The 22609-nt window shown below is 42.8% G+C and overlaps 1 protein-coding gene across 7 annotated transcripts in view; it reads left to right on the top strand.

Annotated features, from left to right (window-relative positions):
- MTUS2 (microtubule associated scaffold protein 2) overlaps positions 1-22609 on the top strand; it is a 502895-nt gene that overhangs the window by 374163 nt on the left and 106123 nt on the right. For 6 of the 7 annotated variants that reach the window (XR_012158528.2, XM_073340921.2, XM_073340900.2 and 3 more), the window contains one exon: positions 19750-19851. Coding sequence is in view for 6 of the 7 variants with exons in the window: in XM_073340921.2 (XP_073197022.2) it covers positions 19750-19851 (102 nt within the window). In the remaining variant the exon portion in view is untranslated. The remainder of the gene's footprint in view (positions 1-19749; positions 19852-22609) is intronic. The other variant, XM_073340882.2, reaches the window with a different exon arrangement.

The following is a 22609-nucleotide window of genomic DNA, read 5'->3' on the forward strand; positions in this document are numbered from 1 at the left end:
ACAGCTCCATCCAGCTGGCTGTATTGCCTTTCACAGGTAATCCTCTCCTTGGCCTGTGTGGGGATGATGTGTCTTCTAGCCAGTGCTTGCTCCCGTTCCATTTGTGGATCCTTGAACCAATGGAAAAGCCTCCACAGAGTCTGGCAGAGGGATGGTGGTGTTGTGGTGGCAGCTGAGCAGCTCTTTTGGGGCGGAGAGGGCCAAAGGGCAGCAGATCTACATCCAGAGTGTCCTCTCCACATGGGGATTTAAAAGCGGGGTGAAAAATCCCCCCTCCCCATTGGGCCTGTTCACATAAGTAAAAGTTACTCACTAAGTGTTTGTAGGACCAAGCCTTGTAGCAGTTATTATAAATATATTTATTTCTTAAGGCTCCTGTGCAACCCACCTCCATTACTAAAGCCAAATAAAGCTTGGAACACTGCACAGGCAGAGTTAAAATATAGCAACACAAACGTTATATAAATTATATACTGCAGCATCACTTTAAATAATGTAGGGGGAGGGGAAGAGTCTTGCACAAAGGTTGGCATTAATTTTAATGCAAAACATTTCTGAGGGAGAGGGTTACGAGGTGAGATTTGAAATGTTTGGATATTTTGAAAACGTACATCATTATAACCATTCTAAGTGGGATTTTATTTGTGAAAGCACACGTCCAAATGTATTAATGAGAAAAAAATAACCAGCAAGCATCGTGTGAAACCTTTCATGTGTTAGATTCTACCTGAAAAAGGACCACCTGAACAGTAAATTCTCATTAAAAATAGTAAGTTCAAGAGAGATTATATTACTGGTATTTCACTAAATCTGCTTGTCAACTAAATTGGACTACAGGGGATAGATCTCCTTGAATTAACGCAAATGGGCTCCTATAGCTGCTGCTCTACAGTGATTCAGGCAGTTAAAAAAAGCGGGGAAGGGGGGGGACCTAGCATGGGACAATAACAATAGAAGATCATTGTCATGCAAACTGTTTTGATGACATGAACTGATTGCTTTTCTATCGGTCTGTGAAAGCAATACATTTAATTTGGTTTAATTAATCTTTTTGTACGTTGCTTTTTGTGCATTGCATTACTGGACCTCTTTCATTTTTGCATACCTGGCAATGTATGAAAGATTAAAAAAAAGAATTCATTTGAGTAGGAAAACTGGGACACATCCTTTAAATCCACTGAAATACATTAGCCTAGGAGAGTTGTCTTGAGGAATGCAGTGGAAAAATGATTAACATTTCATTTCTATTTTGTTTTAAACCCTAGAGCCATGCACCTTTGAGCTTTGAGAAGTTCTGATCTGGAAGCTAACTTTGTAGTTCAGAGCCATCCCTTAATTTTTTTTTTTAATGGATTGTCTTTTTCAATAGGGGTAATTGTCATGTATGGTCTACGAGCCACATAAATACTGGATTTTCTACCGTACATCTCTGAATATGCAGGGACACCTGCAAGAGGAAGTATTCTAAGAATGTGTGCAAGCAGTTTTTCACCCATTTGTGGTCTCATTCTTGCAAGTGGTTTGGGCTTGTCTTCAATGCAAGTTCAAGTTATAACTCAAGTGTAGCCTCTAACTCAAGTCCCATCCGCACACTAAAACCCTTAAGTGTGGTGTTGCTGTTAACTCAAGTTGGCTGGCCCACCAGGGTATAGTTCCAGTTCAAGTTAGAGCGACTCATCAGCTGCTAACATGACCACTGTGTATTATGGCCATAAACTAGTGCCACTCAAGTGCCGCTAGACTGCCAGTGCTTTCCCACAATTCCCTTTGTGCCCAGAAAGGTCAGACAAGTTCCCTCAGGATTCACTGGGAAATAATTCATAAGCGACTCAGCTTCGTGCAGCACTAAAAACAATTAGATGTGCCCTCAGACGTGTTAGTGCCACACACGAGTGAGTACAGCACCAGTGCAAACATATAGACGCAGCAACTCCAGGGTTACTTCACAGTGTGGCCACTCTCACTTCAACTAGGCTAACTTGAGAGGAGTAATTTGAGTGTAGATAACTCAAGTTAACGCTGCAACAAAGACATAGGGCAGGTCTACACTTGTAAAATGCTGCATTGGCACAGCTGCCTTGATGCAGTTGCACCACTGTAGTGCTTTAATGAAGACGCTCTGCACTGAGGGGAGAGAGCTCTCCCCTTGGCGTTGTATCCACCTCCCTGAGAGGCGGAAGGTATGTTGACAGGAGAAGCTCTCCTGCCATCTAGTGCTGTCTACACCAGGGGTTAGGTTGGTATAACTATGTTGTGTGGTGTGTGTGGATGTTTCACACCCCTGAGCAACATAGTTATACCAATGTAAGTCGAAAGTGTAGACAGACCATAGCCTTTGAGTGTGAGACTCCCACAGCAGCCAGCAGGAATTACACACGTGAGGAGGTGAGGGATCGTTATACATTTGAACATAAAAAGAAAAAATGCATTTTAAATCTTTAGGGAGTGGAAGGATTTTCTGTTCTATGCACATACTTTTTGATGGAATAACTATTTCTGCCTGATTATTCTTTTTACTTTGTATTCTCCTCATGGACAAATTCCTGCTGTCCCTCTCTAAGAAGGTGCATAATTTGAGTGTAAATGACAGCATCAATGAGAAATTCACAAGTAGTTGGGTTTTCTCTGCTTGCCTAGTGAAGTAATGACAACAAGCATTGCTCTGAAAACTGAATTAACCAAAGAAAGATGTTTCTGTTGCAACTACAATGTAAACAGCATCTCCACACTTCCACAGGTACTGGTAGATCGTAAATAAGCAGTGCAGGATCTAAAGTGCAATCAGTGTGATGGACAGGAGCCCAGTATACTCACAGATCTCACCATATCACAGTAAAGTACAATTGCAATTCTTTGAATTAGCTTCTTCACAGCCAGAATAAAGCCAGCAACAAAGAAGAGGATGGGGAGGGCAGTGGGGGAAAAGAAATAAAAACTTCTGTGTGTCTGGAGATGTAGGGCGGAAACTTATCCACTGGTTAATTGCGACAATGTTCTCTTTATAAGATGTTCGGGTACTTCGCCATAAAATTGTAAATAGATGAATAGTAAGAAAGTAGCAGATAAAACATGAAGTCAGTTCAAAACTTTAAATACTCATAAGAACAGCCATATTGGATCAGACCAATGATCTATCTAGCCCAGTATCCTGTCTTCTGACAGTGGACAATGCCAGGTGCTTCAGAGAGAATGAACAGAACAGGCAGTCACTGAGTGATCCATCCCCTGTCGCCAATTCCCAGTTTCTGGCAAACAAAGGCTAGGGACACTGAGATCATGGGGTTGCAGCCCCGACCATTCTGGCTAATAGCCATTGATGGACCTATTCTCCATGAACTTACCTAGTTCTTTTTTTAATCCTGTTATAGTTTTGGCCATCACAACATCCCCTAGCAATGATTTCCACAAGTTGACTTTGTGTTGTGCGAAGAAATACTTCCTTTTGTTTGTTTTTAAACCTGCTGCCTATTAATTTCATTGGGTGACCCCTAGTTCTTTTGTTACATGAAGAAGTAAACAGAACTTCCTTATTCACTTTCTCGACACCAGTCAAGATTTTATAGACCTCTATCATACCCCTTCTTAGTCATCGCTTTTCTAAGATGAAAAGTCCCAGTCTTCTTAATCTTTCCTCATACAGAAGCTGTTCCATACCTGTCAAGGTTCTTTTCCCACTCTGAACTCTAGGGTACAGATGTGGGGACCTGCATGAAAACCTCCTAAGCTTACTTTTACCAGCTTAGGTTAAAACTTCCCCAAGGTACAAAATTATTTTACCCTTTGCCCTTGGACTTCCACTGCCACCACCAAACTTTATCTGGGTTCCTGAGAAAACATAGTTTGGACACTTCTTTCCCCCCAAAATCCTCCCAACCCTTGCACCCCACTTCCTGGGGAAGGTTTGGTAAAAACCCTCACCAATTTGCATAGGTGACCACAGACCCAAACCCTTGTATCTTAGAACAATGAAAAAGCATTCAATTTCCTTACAAGAAGACTTTTAATAGAAGAAAAAAAATCACCTCTGTAAAATCAGGAGGGTAAATACCTTACAGGGTAATTAGATTCAAAACATAGAGAATCCCTCTAGGCAAAACCTTAAGTTACAAAAAAGACACACAGACAGGAATATTCATTCTATTCAGCACAGCTATTTTCTCAGCCATTTAAAGAAATCATAATCTAACACATACCTAGCTAGATTACTTACTAAGTTTTAAGACTCCATTCCTGTTCTGTCCCCGCAAAAGCATCACACAGACAGACCCAGACCCTTTGTTTTTCTCCCTGCTCCCAGCTTTTGAAAGTATCTTGTCTCCTCATTGGTCATTTCGGTCAGGTGCCAGCGAGGTTACCTTTAGCTTCTTAACCCTTTACAGGTGAGAGGATTTTTCCTCTGGCCAGGAGGGATTTTAAAGGGGTTTACCCTTCCCTTTATATTTATGACAATACCCCTAACCATTTTTGTTGCCCTTCTCTGTATCTTTTCCAATTCTAATATATCTTTTTTTAAATGGGGCAACCAGATCTGCATAAAGTATTCAAGGTGTGGGTGTACCGTGGATTTATATAGTGGCATTATGATATTTTCTGCATTATTATCTATCCCTTTCCTAATGATTCCTAATATTCTGTTAGCATTTTTTGACTGCCGCTGCACATTGAGTGGATGATTTCAGAGAACTATCCACAATGACTACAAGATCTCTTTCTTGAGTGGTAACAGCTAATTTAGACCCCATCATTTTATATGTGTAGTTGGGATTATGTTTTCCAGTGTTTATTACTTTGCATTTATCAACATTGAATTTCAGCTGCTATTTTGTTGCCCAGTCACCCAGTTTAGTGAGATCCCTTTGTAAGTCTTCGCAGTCTGCTTTGGACTTAACTTCTTAAGTAGTTTTGTATCGTCTGCAAATTTTGCCCCCTCACTGTTTTGTCACTTCCTTTTTCCAAATCATTTATAAATGTGTTGAACAGCACTGGTCCCAGTACAGATCCCTGGGGGACACCACTATATACCTGTCTCCATTCTGAAAACTGACCATTTATTCCTACCCTTTGTTTCCTATCTTTTAACCAGTTACTGATCCATGGAGGACCTTCCCTTTTATCCCATGACTGCTTACTTTGCTTAAGAACCTTTTGTGAGTGGCCTTGTTAAAGGCTTTCTGAAAGTCTACATACACAATGTCCAGTGGATCACCCTTGTCCACATGTTTGTTTGACCTCCCTAAAATAATTCTAATAGATTGGTGAGGTAAGATTTCCCTTTACAAAAGCCATGTTGACTATTCCCCAACAAATCGTGTTCATCTGTGTGTCTGTTCATTCTGTTCTATACTGTTGTGGTACTGAAGTTAGGCTTACTGGCCTCGAATTGCCAGGATCACCTCTGGAGCCTTTTTAAAAAATTGGCATCACATTAGCTATCCTCCAGTCATCTGGTACAGAAGCTGATTTAAATTATAGGTTACATACTGCCATTAGTAGTTCTGCAATTTCATATCTGAGTTCCTTCTGAAATCTTGGGTGAATATCATCTGGTCCTCGTAACTTATTACTATTTAATTTATCAATTTGTTCCAAAACCTCCTCTATTGACACCTCAATCTGAGAGGTGGAAACTCATATCTGACAAACTAGGGAGCAGTTTATAGTAAGACACTGAGCCTCAACCTTCCCCCAAGAATTTGGCCCAGAGACTCACCCCTCAAAATGGGGAGGATTGTGTATAAGAGGATTACATGAGTCCATGAAATCCACAATATAAGGAAGAGATCAAGTTTTTATATTATCTCTGCAATTGAGCTCTGATGTGTTAATAAAGTTACACTGAAATGCTGCACTTATTTCAAGGAACTTTTTAATAAATTTTCCTATATGCCAGACTTTGATTTTGGAGTGATCGTTTAGTATATTTTTGTCTTTTTTCTCTTATTTTTGTTTTACACCAGCTAATTTATGAAAAACTGTCTCCATTTAAAGAATGTCAGAAAATAATCACCTTCATATATGCCAAGGAAATAGTCTTTGTCCTCTTATCTCTTACCAGGTGACTTCAAACTTGAAAAACACACAAAGGGAAAAACTACAAGCGTTAGCTGTTTCTCGTTCGACAAACGTAGTCTTTCTTCTACATCTACTTATTTATTCACATCCTTTCAGTGTCTCATAGATCACAGGATGTGTGGAGTCTCTAGAGAGAATTGGATTGTTCTTATTCCAGAGAATCCATCATACTTCTAACTTTGCTCATTTTGTCTCAAACAATGTGTGCACGGAAGTCTCATTACTCACCATGGACATGACTAGTCATGATTATCACTGACGGAGAGGAGTAGAAGAAGCTTGGTGTGGTTGTCTGTCAGTTCACGACTGGAAAACACTTCCTTGGCTTTTTTTTTTTAATTCACTAAATGCATTGTTAACATATATAATACACCTGAGAACAATTGCAGTCCAAACTCACAGCCAGTGGTTACACTGCATTGATAATGATATATATAGCATGTTAGGGTTTGTTTAGGAATGAATATTCATTACTTATTCGCCAGTATGTTTTCAGTCTGAAGGGTAAATGCAAATTGAACCAATGTTAAAGGCTGTATTATGTGGGCTTTTAAAGACTAGATTGGCAAATACACAGTATGGATCAATGCTGCACTGGCCTCAGGAAAATGGCCTAGATAATATAATAGATGATTTTTATTTCTAATTTCTATTATCAGATTCTATACAGTTTGGGAAAAGACAAACACATTTTGGGGGTTTGCCCTTAGCCAAATTCCTGATGAATGACTCAGCACCTCTGTATTGTTTTGATAACATAAGAGCTCCCATTTTTAAGTGCTACATTTGATTTTTATACCTTTATCTTTGCATCTTGTGTACAGTTTGAAGCAAATTATATAGTTCTAATTTGGAAATTTAAATATTTTTAAATACACACACGTGAACAAATGTTCAAAAATTAGCACCTAAATTGCACAAACTGAACCCATCTTTGCACCCACTGACAGGTGCTTATGCGTGCAGTTACCTATATTGCAAACAGAAATGCCCATTTCCACATGCAAATACAGGCTTAAAGAGAGCTACAGTACTTAAGCCAAAGCCTTTGGAAAGGTGGTACAGAGATTTATTTTAAATAAATACAACAATGAATAGCACATGGCTTGGTTCCTGGCTGCCTCAGGGACCACCTCTCTCCACAAGATCTGTCGGTTAAGGTCAGCTGCCACACAGAATCCAACAAACCCTAACGTCTGGGGGCTAGTGGTGAGATGTTCTCATTGAAAAGGCCCTTGATTCATAAATCTGATCCCTCAACTGGTCAGAGAGAAGCTATATTTTTGACTTTTAGGATACAGTGCCAGGGACAACTCTTGTCTCAAGAATTTGCCTGCGGGTGATGGGCTTGGTGAGAAGGTCAGTGTTTGCTTTTGGGGATTATGCTGCTTTCTTTTGCCTTTCACGGACTTCCTAAATCCCTTCCCTCTAAACATCAGGAGGTCCACAGTGCTACAGTAAGACTACTCTCCCTCCAGAAAGCAAGACCACAGTCATCAACCCCTATCATCATCAGCAGCTCCTTAGCTAACCTCAGATCTAATTAGAAATTGTCCTCCTGGCTTTTAAAATTCTCCAAGGACTTGCTCCATCCTACTCCTCTGACCCTGTATCCATCTGCTCCTCCCCCACTCGCTCTGCTCCACCACTCTCTATCTCCTCTTTCCTCGTCTTCCCAGTTGGGGGTCATTCTGTCGCTGTGCTGCTCCATCTGCTTAGAATTTCCTCTTCACCCCTCCTTGAGTCACTGAGTTGCTTTTCAAATGTGAGGTTACAAACCTTCCCATTCATATAAGCTGAAGGATGTCAACCCACTCCTGTTTCCCTGCTTTGTTACTCATTGTTCTGTTCTTCCCTCACTGCAATATAAAATAAATTACTAAATAGCAATCTGTAGCTTTTTTAGTTGTAGATTTCAGCCTTCATTGCTCTTGCTCTGCTCCAGCTTTGCACAGTACAGTATGTTGTTTTTCCCTTGCAGCCTGCTTCAGAGCTGCTGTCCACCGCTCCGTAAAGAATCATCTCTCTACTACGCTATCCCTTCTTGCAAAATGTTCTTTGATATTTTGTGACATGTATTGCCATCGGTTCTGGGGTATAACTCTGATTGCTATCAGGAAAAGTAATATATGCCCTTACCATAAAGAATGCTACATAAAAAAATTGTGTTTTACTAGTGAGGAGTTGTGTTGGTGGTTGATACCTTTCTTTCCTTGTTGCTTCCTTCATTTAAACTGAGATTTACTTTTTTGGATTTTTGTGCCTGCCTGGTGTGTGGGGGCAAGAGCCTGTACTAATTCCCCTGAGCTCCTTGTTCAAGTCTTCTTAAAAATCAAAATAGTTTTGTACGTCCCTTGTCTCCAGTGAAAGCATTTCCTTTTATCAGTATTACCCTGAGATTCATTTTCTGAGTGTCGTGGCAGATGGCCCACTTGTGCATCACATTTTTATTGGTAAACCACAGAATCCCTCCCCCACCCCCCCCAGGCATCATTGCCATGAAAAAAATAATTCTAGACTCTGTAACTACATAAATTATAGCTTGTAATATGAGCTCTCTCTTTTGTCTCACAGCTCCCATCACAGGTAGCTTTCACTCAGTCGTTGGCAATGAAATGGCAATATAAACCTGTTTTTATGTTGTGAAGTACTGTATAGCAGGTGCCAGATCCAGAAAATTTATATCCTCAGGCATTTCATTGTGAAATGTGTTAATCACAAATGTGAATCTTGGCCTCAATATTTCCAGTTTACAAATGTCCCAGAATATATTAGAAATGTTCTGAAGTCGTGGTGCTAGGGGGACTGTCCTCATTCCCAGGACTGGGGTTGCATGGAGATTCCCTGATAGGCCTTTACCATCCAATGCTGAATGTTGAGGTGATTAGAACTTATCTGAACTTCTCAGAATGGTGCGACTCTAAGAAGATGTTAGTTCTTCTCTTTGTGTGCCATCCTACCAGCTATTTCAGTTTGTGTTAGGCTATGTCTTCACTAGAAAGGCTGCAGTTACATGGCTGTAGTGCTTCAGTGTTGATACTCACAACATCAACAGGAGGGGTTGTCCTGTTGCTGTAGTTAATTCATCTCCATGAGAGGCAGTAGCTAGGTTGACGGAAGAACTCTTCCATCGACCTAGTGTTGTCTATATCAAGTGTTACGTCGACTTAACTACGTCACTCCGGGGTGTGGATTTTTCACAACTTTGAGTGATGTGAAGACAAGCCCTTTGACTGTGAGTCGCATCCATGGGTATCAGGTGAAACAAAAAATCTATTAACATGTGAGACTTTTACTTACCTATCACTCTAAAAGAGATTCACCATGTCCTTCAAACTCTGTAAACGAAATTCTAACAAGAACCTCAGTCCAAAAGTATTCTTCCCCCTGCCTCCCTTTGGAAACAAACAAAAGAATATATTGTCCTGGTTTGGGGCTAATTCTGCCCCGTCTTTTTTCTGGTCTCTCTAAGGGCACCCCCTCATGCAGCAGCCCTCTTGCCTTTTCCTGACCTGAGGTGGAATTTTGCAGTTCTCCCACTCTTAGATTGGGCCCTGGACTCCAGTACCATGTGTGTCAACCTTTCTTACACAGCAAGTCTGACTGAGTTTGGTTACCTGCAGTTCTTCCTTTTGGGAATGTGTGAGCAGCGGTATGCAGTGATCAGAGAGCTTTCTTTGATCAAAGGTATTGTTTGTTTTCACAAGAGGAACAAGCCAAGAGAGAAAAAAGGGATTTTAATACAACAAACTGTGTACACACGTCTATCTTACTTAAAGGCTTACCAACCCTGATGATAAACTAGGCAGGCCTAACTTCTTCAGACACATCCAGGGGAGGGTCTCATGTTTCAGTCCAGTTCCCCCAAACAACCTCCTGCCTCCCTCTTAACATTGCCAGAGTGGTGTTGTTTTGTGTCTGAGGACCTTTTCTTGTCCTTATCAAAATCAGTTTTGTACGGTAGCTGGAGGTGGAGGCAAAAAGTTCTTACAAAAATCTAAACGTTCTGACATTGTCCCTGAACAAAGCTTAATTGTTTGCTAACGGGTGGTTATTTTGAGACATTTTTTCCTTCCTATTTTTCCAGACAGACTCTTGTTGTATTAAACCAATATAGTCATACAGAACACAATCCAATAACAAGTTCACATACAATGTTCATAAATTATTACAGAGCAGCTCCAAATCTGTCATATAAAGCAACCGTTCTATTCTGAGTTACAATACTATTAATCTGGAATAATTTCACTGGAATAACTTCAAATTTACACTGGTATAACTGAGAGCAGAATTTAGCTCAGTCTCTGTGTGTGCTGTTACAGGAGTGCTCTATAAAAGAGAGATGTCTGTCTGTATGTAAATGTTTAATTTACAGAGTGCCAGAAGGTGGCACTAAAGAATATGCAGCGTAGTTCATGGTATTGTAGGACTAATAAACTGCTTGTTCACTGAAAATGTCCTCTTGTGTGAGCTAATTTCATGCAGCTATCAAGATGTGGTGAAGGGAAGGTGGTGTGTCAAAAAACAGGGCATATCATGGGACCTAACTTGTAACTCTAACTACAGCTTTGAATATTATGAAAACTATGTTAATCCAACAAGAATTTACCGGCAGGATTTTAATCTTAATATAAGATTACCAAATTCTGTTGTCCTCTCTCTGTGTGCAGCACACAGACTTGCATGAAGCAAAATGGAATAGGGTCTCAGATGCAGGACTAGATAATTGCAAGATGTTTTTAAATTGTATCAACAGTGGCTTTGTTTTTCTGCTTCAGATATCCTGCAGGGTACACAGTGCAATGTAATTGTTCTATTTGTTATTTCCCTAACGGACATATGAATGTACACATGAAAGATTTGGACGTTTATAATGTGAACATTATTTATATTCTACCAGAAACCATTTTTGTGTTCCCTTTGTTTGCATTTTATTTCCAATAGCTGTTATACAGTCTGAGAACTACAATTTAAAAAAATTGCAAGTATTTAAAAATAAAAAAGGCAATCAAATTGGAAAATATATTTGAATGGTTGGCTTTTAGCTTTTGTTTTCTCATTCTTCATAACTTACGCACGTAAAGAGCTTTTTATCATTGACTGAGTAGAATATTGTGTGTCTGTGATTGTCACATGGCAGGGAAAGCGGGAGAGCAATGTTTTCACATTACTGTGCTCAGGGTGATTTTTCATTGTACAGTATGTTGATCAGTGAAACTGGAGTTGGACAGCCCATGTTCCCTGGAGGGACTGTTATTGAGGGGACACCAGTAGAATAGGAAGCAAAGGGCATTAGGCTGGAAGCAACTCAGCCATATGGACAGGGCAGTGCATGGGATTAATAAAATTGTACTGATTCAACTTAAGATGCATTTGGTTTTACGCTTTGTGAATGAAACAATCATGGTGGGCAGAGGCGATAACTCTAGGCTTAGGTGGTCACATAAGCTTCTAAGAGAGAAAGCAGTTCCTCGGTACAGGATCTACCCTCTCTGACTGGGAAACCTAGAGGACTGAAGAGCTTTTAAGAACCAGCAGCTGAAAAACTCTGCAGGTTGGAGGAGGCAATAATAAAGGCCATGTTACTTTCTCCTGCTTAAAAATTAATGGAAGGGGCAAAGCTAATACAGAGTTTCCGTGGCTTCATAGCCAATGAAATCTCCCATGCATCACTATCAGTGGAAGGGCAGGGTGAGGGGGTTAGTGGCTGCACGGGGAAGGGTAAACGTTAGACAGAAGGCATGGACCCTGCAGAGCCAGTGTTGGGTTGGTGAGTGGGCACGTACTGGGCTGCCGGTGCACTAGAACCATATGCTGGCTCAGCCTCGTGGGCAGCAAAGATAATGGCATGGATCCCTTTGGCACCTGGGGCTGCCAGATCAGCTCTTGCACTGATTTGGTTGGCATTAATTTACACTTGCTATCATGGCATCAGCTATTCCGAGGGAAGCCTCTTCCTCCTTCCACTCCTCTTCCCATTCCCTAGCAGACCTGTAGATCTTCAGATTTTTTGAGGAGTTATGCTGGGCACACAGGAGCCTGCCTCAGAGGCTCAGCTCTGTTTCATTCACCGAGCGTGAAGCTGACTGTAGTTTAAATTGAACATGTGAAACTGTATTAGATCCCATGCACTGCTCTGTCCATGTGGCTGAGTTGCTTCCAGCCTAACTCCCTGCCTTCCTTCTTCCACTGGTGTCGCCTCAGTAACAGTCCCTCCAGGGAACGTTGGCCCTCCAGCTCCACTAATCAGGATATATCGTCCCTATTTTACAAACATTTTAATATAAACATAAAAAACAAATACACGCCCAGACTCCTGCCCAGGTGTATCTTCAGCCAGAGGTTGCTGGCAGGTAGTCATGTTGGAGTCTCATCTTTACCACAGAGTCAGCTGATTACAGTCTTTGAGATAGTTTGCTCTCCTCAACAGGCAACCACACTGGGAAAGACCTAGCCCTATCTCCCTGCCACCTGTCTCCGAGTCTACCAAACTCTCTCTGGCATCTCCTCCCTCCATGTGGGGCTGGCCACTGGATAGGTCTCTGTGTGTCTGTTCTGTGACGATCTCAGTATCTCCACAGGCTCTCTCTGGGTGTTGTGTCTGCAGACTCACAAGTGCCACCTGTTCCTTTGGATCAGTTGTCCCCCTTGCATAGTCAACTTGAATGATCTGGGTGTCACTGCGCCCCTCACAACTCCTTTAGTCCACTCCTTCTGGTGTCTCTCTAATGGCTGGATCCCCACAGGAGTGCTGGTTTCCAGGGTCAGTGGGTCCTTGGCTGACCTGTCGTACTCTAGTGTCTGCTTTCTCTGATTGTTGGCCATCTCCTCTTAGCGGTATCACCGTCCTTATAACTGCAAGTGGTCTCCCTTCGTTGGTTAGCAGGGCGTTGGTCCTATGTCCCTTTGTCCCACCTGTTCCTGTCCTGGACTGGTTTGGCACCCCTGGGGTGGGATATTCCTGTGGTCCAAGAATGCTAACAAGGGGTCAGAATCAGAAGAAACAGCTTTGAGTAACCGTCTCTTAGCTGTTTTCACAGCTGATTCCACTTTACCAATACTTTGGGGTATGCTGTGGAGGAGGCATGGTGCTCAAACTCTCATTTGCATGCAAAATCCTTGAATTCTTCTGAGGCAAACTGGGGTCCGTTTTCATTGAGTACAGTGTCTGGAATGCCATATCTCACAAAGTGGGCCTTCAGTTTGCCAATCACTGACTTGCTTCTTGTATCAGGCAAGACATGGACCTCCAAAACCTTTGAATAGTAGTACTGTAATTAAGTACTGCTTTTTCATGTAAGGTAAATAAGTCTGTTCCCATCTTTTCCCGGTGGGGCTGCAGCGGGGATTTAAAGGGCCCCAGAGCTCCAGCTGCCGCTACTGCCCTGGGGCCCTTTAAATCCCTGCCTGAGCCCTGCTGCCCGAGCCCTGGGGTAGTGGCAGTGGTGGGGCTCTGGCAGGGATTTAAAGGGCCCTGGAGCTTCAGCCCCGACTACCCTCCCAGGGCCCTTTAAATCCTCGCCTGAGCCCTGCTGCCGAAGCCCTGGGGTAGCGGCGGTGGGGCTCAGGCGGGGATTTAAAGGGCTCGGGGCTCCGGCAGCTGCTACCACAGTGGAGCCCCAGGCCCTTTAAAGCTCTGCCAGAGCCCTGGGGTAGCGGTGGCAGCCAGGAGCCCCCAGGGCTCCTCAGTGATTTAAAGGGCCTGGGGATTTAAGGCCCCTACCTCTTCTGGTTGAGGCCACACCCCCTGCTCAGGACTCTGGCGTACCGGTAAGTCCTCTAACTTACTTTCACCCCTGAAGAGAGGCCAATTTCCTCATAGACTTTAAGTTCAGACAGGACCATCATGATCATCTAGTCTGACCTCCTGCACATTGCAGGCCACCAAACCTCAAGATGAAGCTGCTTACAGGTTTTCTTTCTTTTCCTTTATGCTTTTATTTAACCTCGTTTACTGACTGTGGGAACCTGAGATAGGGAAAAATATTGAGAAGGCCTCAGCCAGAGGGTTGAGCAGTGGCCTCACTAGACTCATACACCCTGCAGTATCCATGGGGATGGGGGCAACTGAACATGCACACTTGTGCTTCCCCGTAGCTCATGAAGAGGGTGCTCTGCCATGGATAGATTTATGACACGGCTGTTTGTGCAAAAGCACTACATCCAGCCCTTTCTCTGATGTATCACACAGGAGTGTCAGTGGCTCTCCTGACTGTTAGTACTACAGGACAGGGGCATCTGTATTCATTTGTTTCAACATGTCAAATGTTCCACAGTATGCATCTGATGAAGTGAGCTGTAGCTCACGAAAGCTTATGCTCAAATAAATTGGTTAGTCTCTAAGGTGCCACAAGTACTCCTTTTCTCTTTGCGAATACAGACTGTCATAAATATAAAGGGAAGGGTAAACCCCTTTGAAATCCCTCCTGGCCAGGGGAAAGCTCCTCTCACCTGTAAAGGGTTAAGTAGCTAAAGGTAACCTCGCTGGCACCTGACCAAAATGACCAATGAGGAGACAAGATACTTTCAAAAGCTGGGAGGAGGGAGAGAAACAAAGGGTCTGTGTCTGTCTGTAGTCGTCTTGGCCAGGGACAGAACAGGAATGGAGTCTTAGAACTTTTAGTAAGTAATCTAGCTAGGTATGTGTTAGATTATGATTTCTTTAAATGGCTGAGAAAAGAATTGTGCTGAATAGAATAACTATTTCTGTCTGTGTATCTTTCTGTCTGTGTATCTTTTTTGTAACTTAAGGTTTTGCCTAGAGGAGTTCTCTATGTTTTTGAATCTAATTACCCTGTAAGATATCTACCATCCTGATTTTACAGGGGGGATTTCTTTATTTCTATTTACTTCTATTTTTCATTAAAAGTCTTCTTGTAAAAAACTGAATGCTTTTTCATTGTTCTCAGATCCAAGGGTTTGGGTCTGTGGTCACCTATGCAAATTGGTGAGGCTTTTTATCCAACATTTCCCAGGAAAGGGGGGGTGCAAGTGTTGGGCGAATTGTTCATTGTTCTTAAGATCCAAGGGTCTGGGTCTGTAGTCACCTAGGCAAATTGGTGAGGCTTTTTACCAAACCTTGTCCAGGAAGTGGGGTGCAAGGTTTTGGGAAGTATTTTGGGGGGAAGGACGCGTCCAAACAGCTCTTCCCCAGTAACCAGTATTAGTTTGGTGGTGGTAGCGGCCAGTCCAAGGATAACGGGGGTAATATTTTGTACCTTGGGGAAGTTTTGACCTAAGCTGGTAAAGATAAGCTTAGGAGGTTTTTCATGCAGGTCCCCACATCTGTACCCTAGAGTTCAGAGTGGGGGAGGAACCTTGACACAGACTAACACGGCTGTTACTCTGAAACATGTCAAATGTTTGCTGTTGGGGACCTGTCCAGTCCCACTCAACATCCTGCCTTGTGAGCTGACATATGGATTCTGCTGCTGCAGCCAGTTGTGGACAGAACTTGGATGTAAAATTTATCATTCCTATGAAGCCCTGTATCCCTTTCACATCCGCTGGAGTTGGCATGTCTCTGACTGCCTTGATCTTATTGGCATCTGCTTTCAGTCCCTCTGCTGTGAGCAGATGTCCAGTGTGTGTCACTGGATACTGTTTCAGTTGTGTTTTATTCTAGGTTGAGTTTTATATTCTTGTCCCTACATTGCTGTAGAAAAGCTTATAGTTTTCTGTCATGGTCTCATTCAGCTTCTGTATCATTGCTCCCTTCACCTATAATGAGGATATCATCTGCAATTACTTTCACCCTAGCCAATCCTTGGGTGAGTCTTCTCTGGAACACCTCTGGTGTGCCCAGCAGCATTTTCAGCCATCTGGAGCAACCAAATGGTGTTGCAAAGGTTGTCAGCATGGCGGACTCTTTATCCGGGCTTACGTACCAAAACCTGTTCCCTCACATCACAGACCATAAAAATTCTGGCTTTGGAAAGTTCTGGTAAGATGTAATCAATTGTGGGCTGTGGATAGTGGCATCTTTTCAATGCCCAGTTCCATAGGTGCCGACTTCCCTGCTTTCCCCTGGGTGCTCAACCCTCCCTCTTCCCCCTCCTTGTGGCCCCACCCCTGCCCCGCCCCATTCCAACCCCTTCCCGAAAGTCCCCGCCCCAACTTTGCCCCCTCTCTGCCCCTATTCCAACTCCTTCCCCAAATCCCGCCTCGGCCCCACCTCTTCCCCACCTCCTCCCCTGAGCACACCATGTTCCAGCTCCTCCCCCTCCCTCCCAGCACACCACCAAACAGCTGTTTGGTGGCAGCCGGGGGGAAGCGCTGGGAGGGAGGTGCTCGGGGGGGAGGAGGAGGTGGGGCGGGGGGAGGGAAGCTTGGCTGCCAGTGGGTGCAGAGCACCCACTAATTTTTCCCCATGGGTGCTCCAGCGCCTATGCCCAGTTCAGTGGGTTTGGGTCTATGCAGATGTGTAATTTTCCTGATGGCTCCTTCACCACCACCATGTTGCTCACCCAGTCCCTACTGGCCTCTACAGGTGCTACAATACCCCTGCCCTGCAGACTTTCAAACTCCTTGTGTACTGGATTATGTAGTGCCGCTGGAATTTTCCTTGGTGGTTGTCATAAATATAAAGGGAAGGGTACCCACCTTTCTGTATACAGTGCTATAAAATCCCTCCTGGCCAGAGGCAAAATCCTTTCACCTGTAAAGGGTTAAGAAGCTAAGGTAACCTCGCTGGCACCTGACCCAAAATGACCAATGAGAGGACAAGATTCTTTCAAATCTGGATGGGGAGGAACAAAGGGTTCTGTCTGTCTGTGTGATGCTTTTGCCAGGAACAGATCAGGAACGCAGCCTTACAACTCCTGTAAACTTAGTAAGTAATCTAGCTAGAAAATGTGTTAGATTTTCTTTTGTTTAATGGCTGGTAAAATAAGCTGTGCTGGAGGGAATGTATATTCCTGTTTTTGTGTCTTTTTGTAACATAAGGTTTTGCCTAGAGGGATTCTCTATGTTTGGAATCTGAATACCCTTTAAAGTATTTACTATCCTAATTTTACAGAGGTGATTCTTTTACCTTTTCTTTATATAAAATTCTTCTTTTAAGAACCTGATTAATTTTTCATTGTTCTTAAGATCCAAGGGTTTGGGTCTGTGTTCACCTGTACCAATTGGTGAGAATATTATTATCAAGCCTTCCCCAGGACAGGGGGAGTAGGGCTTGGGGGGGAAGACGTCTTGGGGGAAGACGTCTCCAAGTGGGCTTTTTCCCTGTTCTTTGTTTGAAACGCTTGGTGGTGGCAGCATACTGTTCAAGGCCAAGGCAAAGTTTGTACCTTGGGGAAGTTTTTAACCTAAGCTGGTAAGAATAAGCTTAGGGGGTCTTTCATGCAGGTCCCCACATCTGTGCCCTAGAGTTCAGAGTGGGGAAGGAACCTTGACAGTGGTAAACACAGAGGTTCCTCTATGGGGTCTACTTCCAGTCACAGCTTTCCTTCAAGGCACGTGTCACCTTTGAAAACATCCCCTCATGATTTTCATTATCCATGGACTCCCCCTTTTGCTTCTTGCAGCTATAAAATTCTGATGCTGCACCCATATCAGATCCATGTCTTGTATGGCTGTATTCTCCAAGAGGGGTCTGTGGTGCTTCCCATCCACCCACAAACTGCAGTTGATGCGGTCTGTGTTTTGGGGGGTTAGTTACTCAGAGATCACAATCTCCTGTGGGCTGCATTATGCTCTGATTGTATGTTATTTGAGTGCACCTGCTCACGTAATAGGAGTGTTTGAGCCCAATTCACCCTGAGGAATCACATTGCAGGAGGCCCTGCTGTTCAGCTGAAATTGCATAGGGCATTTCTCTGCTAACATTGTTGCATGCACGGAGGTTGGTATAGTCTCTTGTTGCTTTCCTGTCATGACAGCCTGAATCTGATTTGCTCTTGGACTCAAGAAGAATAAAGCTGTCATCTGATGTGCCATCCCCCTCTTGTACAGGTCTGACTGAATCTTTCTGGGACTTTCCTCTGCTCTGGCAGAAACTAATAAAGTGGTTCAACTTGCCACGTTCCTTGCAATGCTGTCCTAGTGCGGGGCACTTCTCCTTTACCTGCTCATGTTCTCTCCCACATCACTATAGGTATGGAGCCCTGGCCACCGGCTCTCCCTTGCTGTTGTCTCTCTGCCTGTACTTCTGGGGGTGTTGTGCCTCCTCTGGCTTTCATCCTTTCTCTCAAGGTATCCGCCGCACGCCCCAGAGCTAAGCACCTAATGTGAGATTGTCTTCCTGGAGCTGCTGCTCCTGCACATGGTGATCCCAAGTGCCACAAGTCCTGTCCCAAATCAGGGAGTCCCAAATCAAGGAGTCTGTCAAGTCCCCCACATTGCACGTAGCAGCCAGTGTGTGTAAGGCTGTAGCATGGCGGGTCTACTCTCTCCCCTTTGGATTGGTTGCCAGTGAAAAACCTGCCGCTCCATGGTTTCATTCTGCTTTGGGGAGCACTCATTCCTCAGGGCTCCAAGGAGTTCTGTGATGCTCGAGGCAGTGGCGAGCTGCAGACCTTTCTGCCTTGGTCCCCAGTAAGGTAAGAGTTTTACTTTTGTGCATGGCCAGATCCCTGTACCGCTCAAACTCCTCCATCCACTGGGTCCATCCCTGAGCTAGGTTTGTGTCTGCAAAATCCAGGGTTCCAGGGACCTTCCATGGCTCACGCTGCCAGCTGCTGCACTGCAGCGAACTCACAGCTCAGACACTGCCGCCATGTTTCACTCACAAAGCGTGACGCTGAATGCAGTTTAAGTTGAACGAGTGAAACTTTATTAAACCCTGCGGACTCCGTGTATCTGAGGCTGAGTTGCTTCCCTCCTACCTGCCCCCTTTCCCTGTTCCACTGGTGCCCCCTCAATAACAGTCCCTCCAGGGAACATGGACTCTCTGATAATGATACTGGCTTTGCAATTAGCTCCACTTTGGGGCTCATTTTATGCAGTTCACGTGGCGTAAGAGTGCATTCCATAGTATGGGATGGCAGGGCCCAACTCATACTCTGATGAGAAGCTTTTTATTTCAAACCTGTGTTTCTATTTGAATTTTTTCCCCAGTAGTCTGATCAATAACAGGGGAAGCTTTAGTTTACAGACAGCCTTGAGCTTTCAGGAGAGAGCGCCACTGTGCACCAAGGTGCCCTGCTAGATGAGTGAGACAACAGTGTACTCATCCTGTCCGGACTCAGAAAGTAAATGCTTGTTGGTAAGAACAGGTAAAGCAACTCACAAATAACATGGTGCTGTAAACCAGAATAGACATCAGGTGCCAGAATTTTAAGGATGTGTGTGTGCATGAGTGAAGTACACCACATGCAGAAGGCCAGAGGATTTGCATAGTGTGCATGGCCTTGTGTTGGCCCTCATTAGTGTGGTGAATTTCACTCCTATTTGTATTTGCAGAGTTCCATATTTGCAGAGGCACATGGTCAGTTAAGTGTCTAACTGGCCATGTGCTCACTGAACTACCCAGTTGGCACACAGCATCATGATATCTTCATACGTGCAAGAGGCATATGTGATTGTGCACGTTCAAAGGCATATGCAAAGCTTTCAGTATCTGGCCCAAAAGTAATATTGAAAACGTATTTGTGTTTTGCCATGCTGTTACTCTTGTTAGAGGCATGCTGCTGTGTGATGGCAAATAAAGTAAAGATTGGGTTTCTTTTTTTAAAGCAGGTGTGAAGAAAGAAGTACAAAAAGATCAAGATGCAAATAAACCCACTGTGTCATCCCCTAAGAGATTAGCAGTATCAGCCACCAAGCTCCATTCACCAGGTATTTATAAACTGCGGGAAGATTTTTGAAGATTTTCTCTTTTGAGGGAAGATTTAAACTTGTCGAATTTGTCTTCCAAAACAGAGTCATTGCTTTTCAATGTTTAAGGGTACAAGGATCATTTAAAAAAATCTTTATTATTTTTACGTTAAAAAAAAAAGAAAACAAATACAGGGACCAAAAACCACGTGTAATACAATCACCAACAGTAACAGTACACCACTTGATATCGAAGGTCACTGATGTGCAGAAGTGTTACATTTCCTAGGTTATTTCTGTAGATAACTGGGAAAGAGATGATCTTTAGAAATAACCTTCAGATAGCTATAGCAACACTGTCAACTTAAAAATTAATGTTGTAAACAAACACATTTCTTTACTCGGTGTTACCAATAAAACCTTAGATTCTTTACAGCTAAAATAATTTTTAAAAATCCAAAGTACTTCTTACTATTTATGCTCTTTGGGCCAGATTTACACATGTCTTTAGGCACCTAAAGAGGCAGATTGGTGCCGTAAGTCTGTCCCTTTGGGCCTGAAACAAACACCGTTGAAATCATGAGCCCATTGACTTCAGTGGGCTTTGGATCAGGCCCTTTGACTTTTCAGGTCAGACCTTTAAAATCACTGACGTTAGTTTCACTTTCAGCTTCTCAGTGCAACCGTATTTGGGTTAAGAAGAGTTCAAGGGGAACATTATGTTTTATAACTCTAAATTAATAAGCAAAAGAGCATCTGTCCATTCACTTTAGTCATCACTTACATCACTTAAAACACACACATCAAGATTCCCATTGTTGTAAATAAACTGCAGCAATTCCATCGCATGTGACCCCCAGCCAACAAAACCAAGCAAGTGAAAGGTTAAAACCAATCTTCCTTTCCCAGTCACTAACCTCAGAATTCCTTCCCTTCTTCAGATGCCAGGGTTAAAAGATGAGCATTCAAGCTATTTTGGCACCATGGCTGGTAAAAAAACAATTGTTTCCGTTAGAATTTAAAAAGAAATCACAGGAACATTTCTATTGGCTTTGTAAAGCTGCTGGGTTTTACAAAGGCCTAAATTTCCAAAAGTGGCTAATAATTTTCAGTGCCTTAATTTTTGGGTGCCCAGCTTGAGACATCTTAAAGGGCCCTGATTTGCATAAAGGACTGAGCACTTGTCCTCTGATGATTGGGTCCTTTTAGGGTGTCTCAGGTTGGGGCCCCCAAAATGATTGCACCCTAAAATCATTAGTCACTTTTGAAAATTTGGGCCTAAATCAAAATCTAAATGAAGTCTACATTTCTTCAGTTGCCCTTTGCTTTCTTTAAACAAAAATAATAAAATAAATAGTGACAAAGGAAAATTGTACTGCAAATAGAGTAGTTTTCTATGACAGCATTCTGAAAACTTACCAAACTATTCCAATTAGTTAGATAATGTGCTGTGAAAAATTGCTATTCCTAGTATAACAAGTTTATTTTCCTTCTATTATTGTACTATTCAAATACACCCCCCGTCCCTCACTGTTGTTTTTTGGCTGCCATAGAAACCCCTATTGCTGCCACAGAAGGAGGGATTATCTGGTGTGTTTTATCAATGGGTCTGACCTTCAGAGTTTGGATCAATATCCGGATCTGGATTTCCCCAAAGCTCTCGTGAGAGTGTTTTTTTAAGAATTCAACGTTCCTGAACCTCCATCTGATCTATCACTATAACCCTGATCCTACAGTTTGATCTGTGGGGGACTTTGCACAGACACAAGGGTCCACCCACATGAATGTGATTGACAGATTAGAGTCCTTGTCTCTATTTTAGTTATTTCTAAGGTGCCTATCACTGTGGTAGCTAACACTGTCCAATCTGCTTATTATCAGCCTCCTCAAAATTACTTCTTCACTTTCTTTATCTAAATACTGGAAACTGGAGACAAAAATGTATTAGCTCGTGTACCACATCTAAATCTTCATAGATTGTATTAAATATCACTAGGTATTTATTACAATATTTTATTTCAAACAGTTAATTTGAAAAAAGTGCTAAGAATTTTGAAGCTATCAGTGATTCCTGGATTTCCGAGTACAATGGGTGTGGTCCTGCTTTTCCACAGCACCCCATATTCTAATTGACAAGAGGAAGCAGGATCAGGGCCAGCATTGTCAGTGTATTTCCCATCCTGTGCAGAGCAACAGAACACAAACATCAATGGGCAGAAGAAGCTTTGTGAGCTGCTTTTCAAACCCAGAGGAATTGAGAAGTTCAGATTTATCCCTGAGGAAAATATCACAGTTTAATTTACAAGGACAATTTATGCCATTGACAAGGACAACTTAGAGATGCACACTTCAAATGTTAGAAGGCAGGGGAAATTTAGAATGGAATTAAACAATTTAATAGTTTGTGTTCATTTAATCTTGACTGATTTCAAGGTGACTGGTTTTTTCTCTTTGCATTTATGACTTTTGTTGCATCTCCATCTCCATGGTGTCTAAGCAGTGAAAGACTTTTTTATCAAAAAGACAGACAAACACAGTTATTATTAAATATTTTGTATTGTGGTAGCACCTACAGGCCCAGTCAGAAAGGAGCTCCATTGTGTTAGGTGCTGTACAATCATACAGGAGGACACTATTTCCTTAACCGAAGTCAGTCTAAATAGAGAAGACAAACAGCGGTGAGGGAAATGGGTACAAAGTGATGAGTGTCATAGTTGAGCCTGTCTGAAAAGTGATCATCTATTTAACTGTCAGAGTTTTCTGTAGCACCCATCACTAC

This window comes from Lepidochelys kempii, chromosome 1 (genome assembly GCF_965140285.1).
Source record: "Lepidochelys kempii isolate rLepKem1 chromosome 1, rLepKem1.hap1, whole genome shotgun sequence".
Lineage (NCBI taxonomy): Eukaryota > Metazoa > Chordata > Testudines > Cheloniidae > Lepidochelys > Lepidochelys kempii.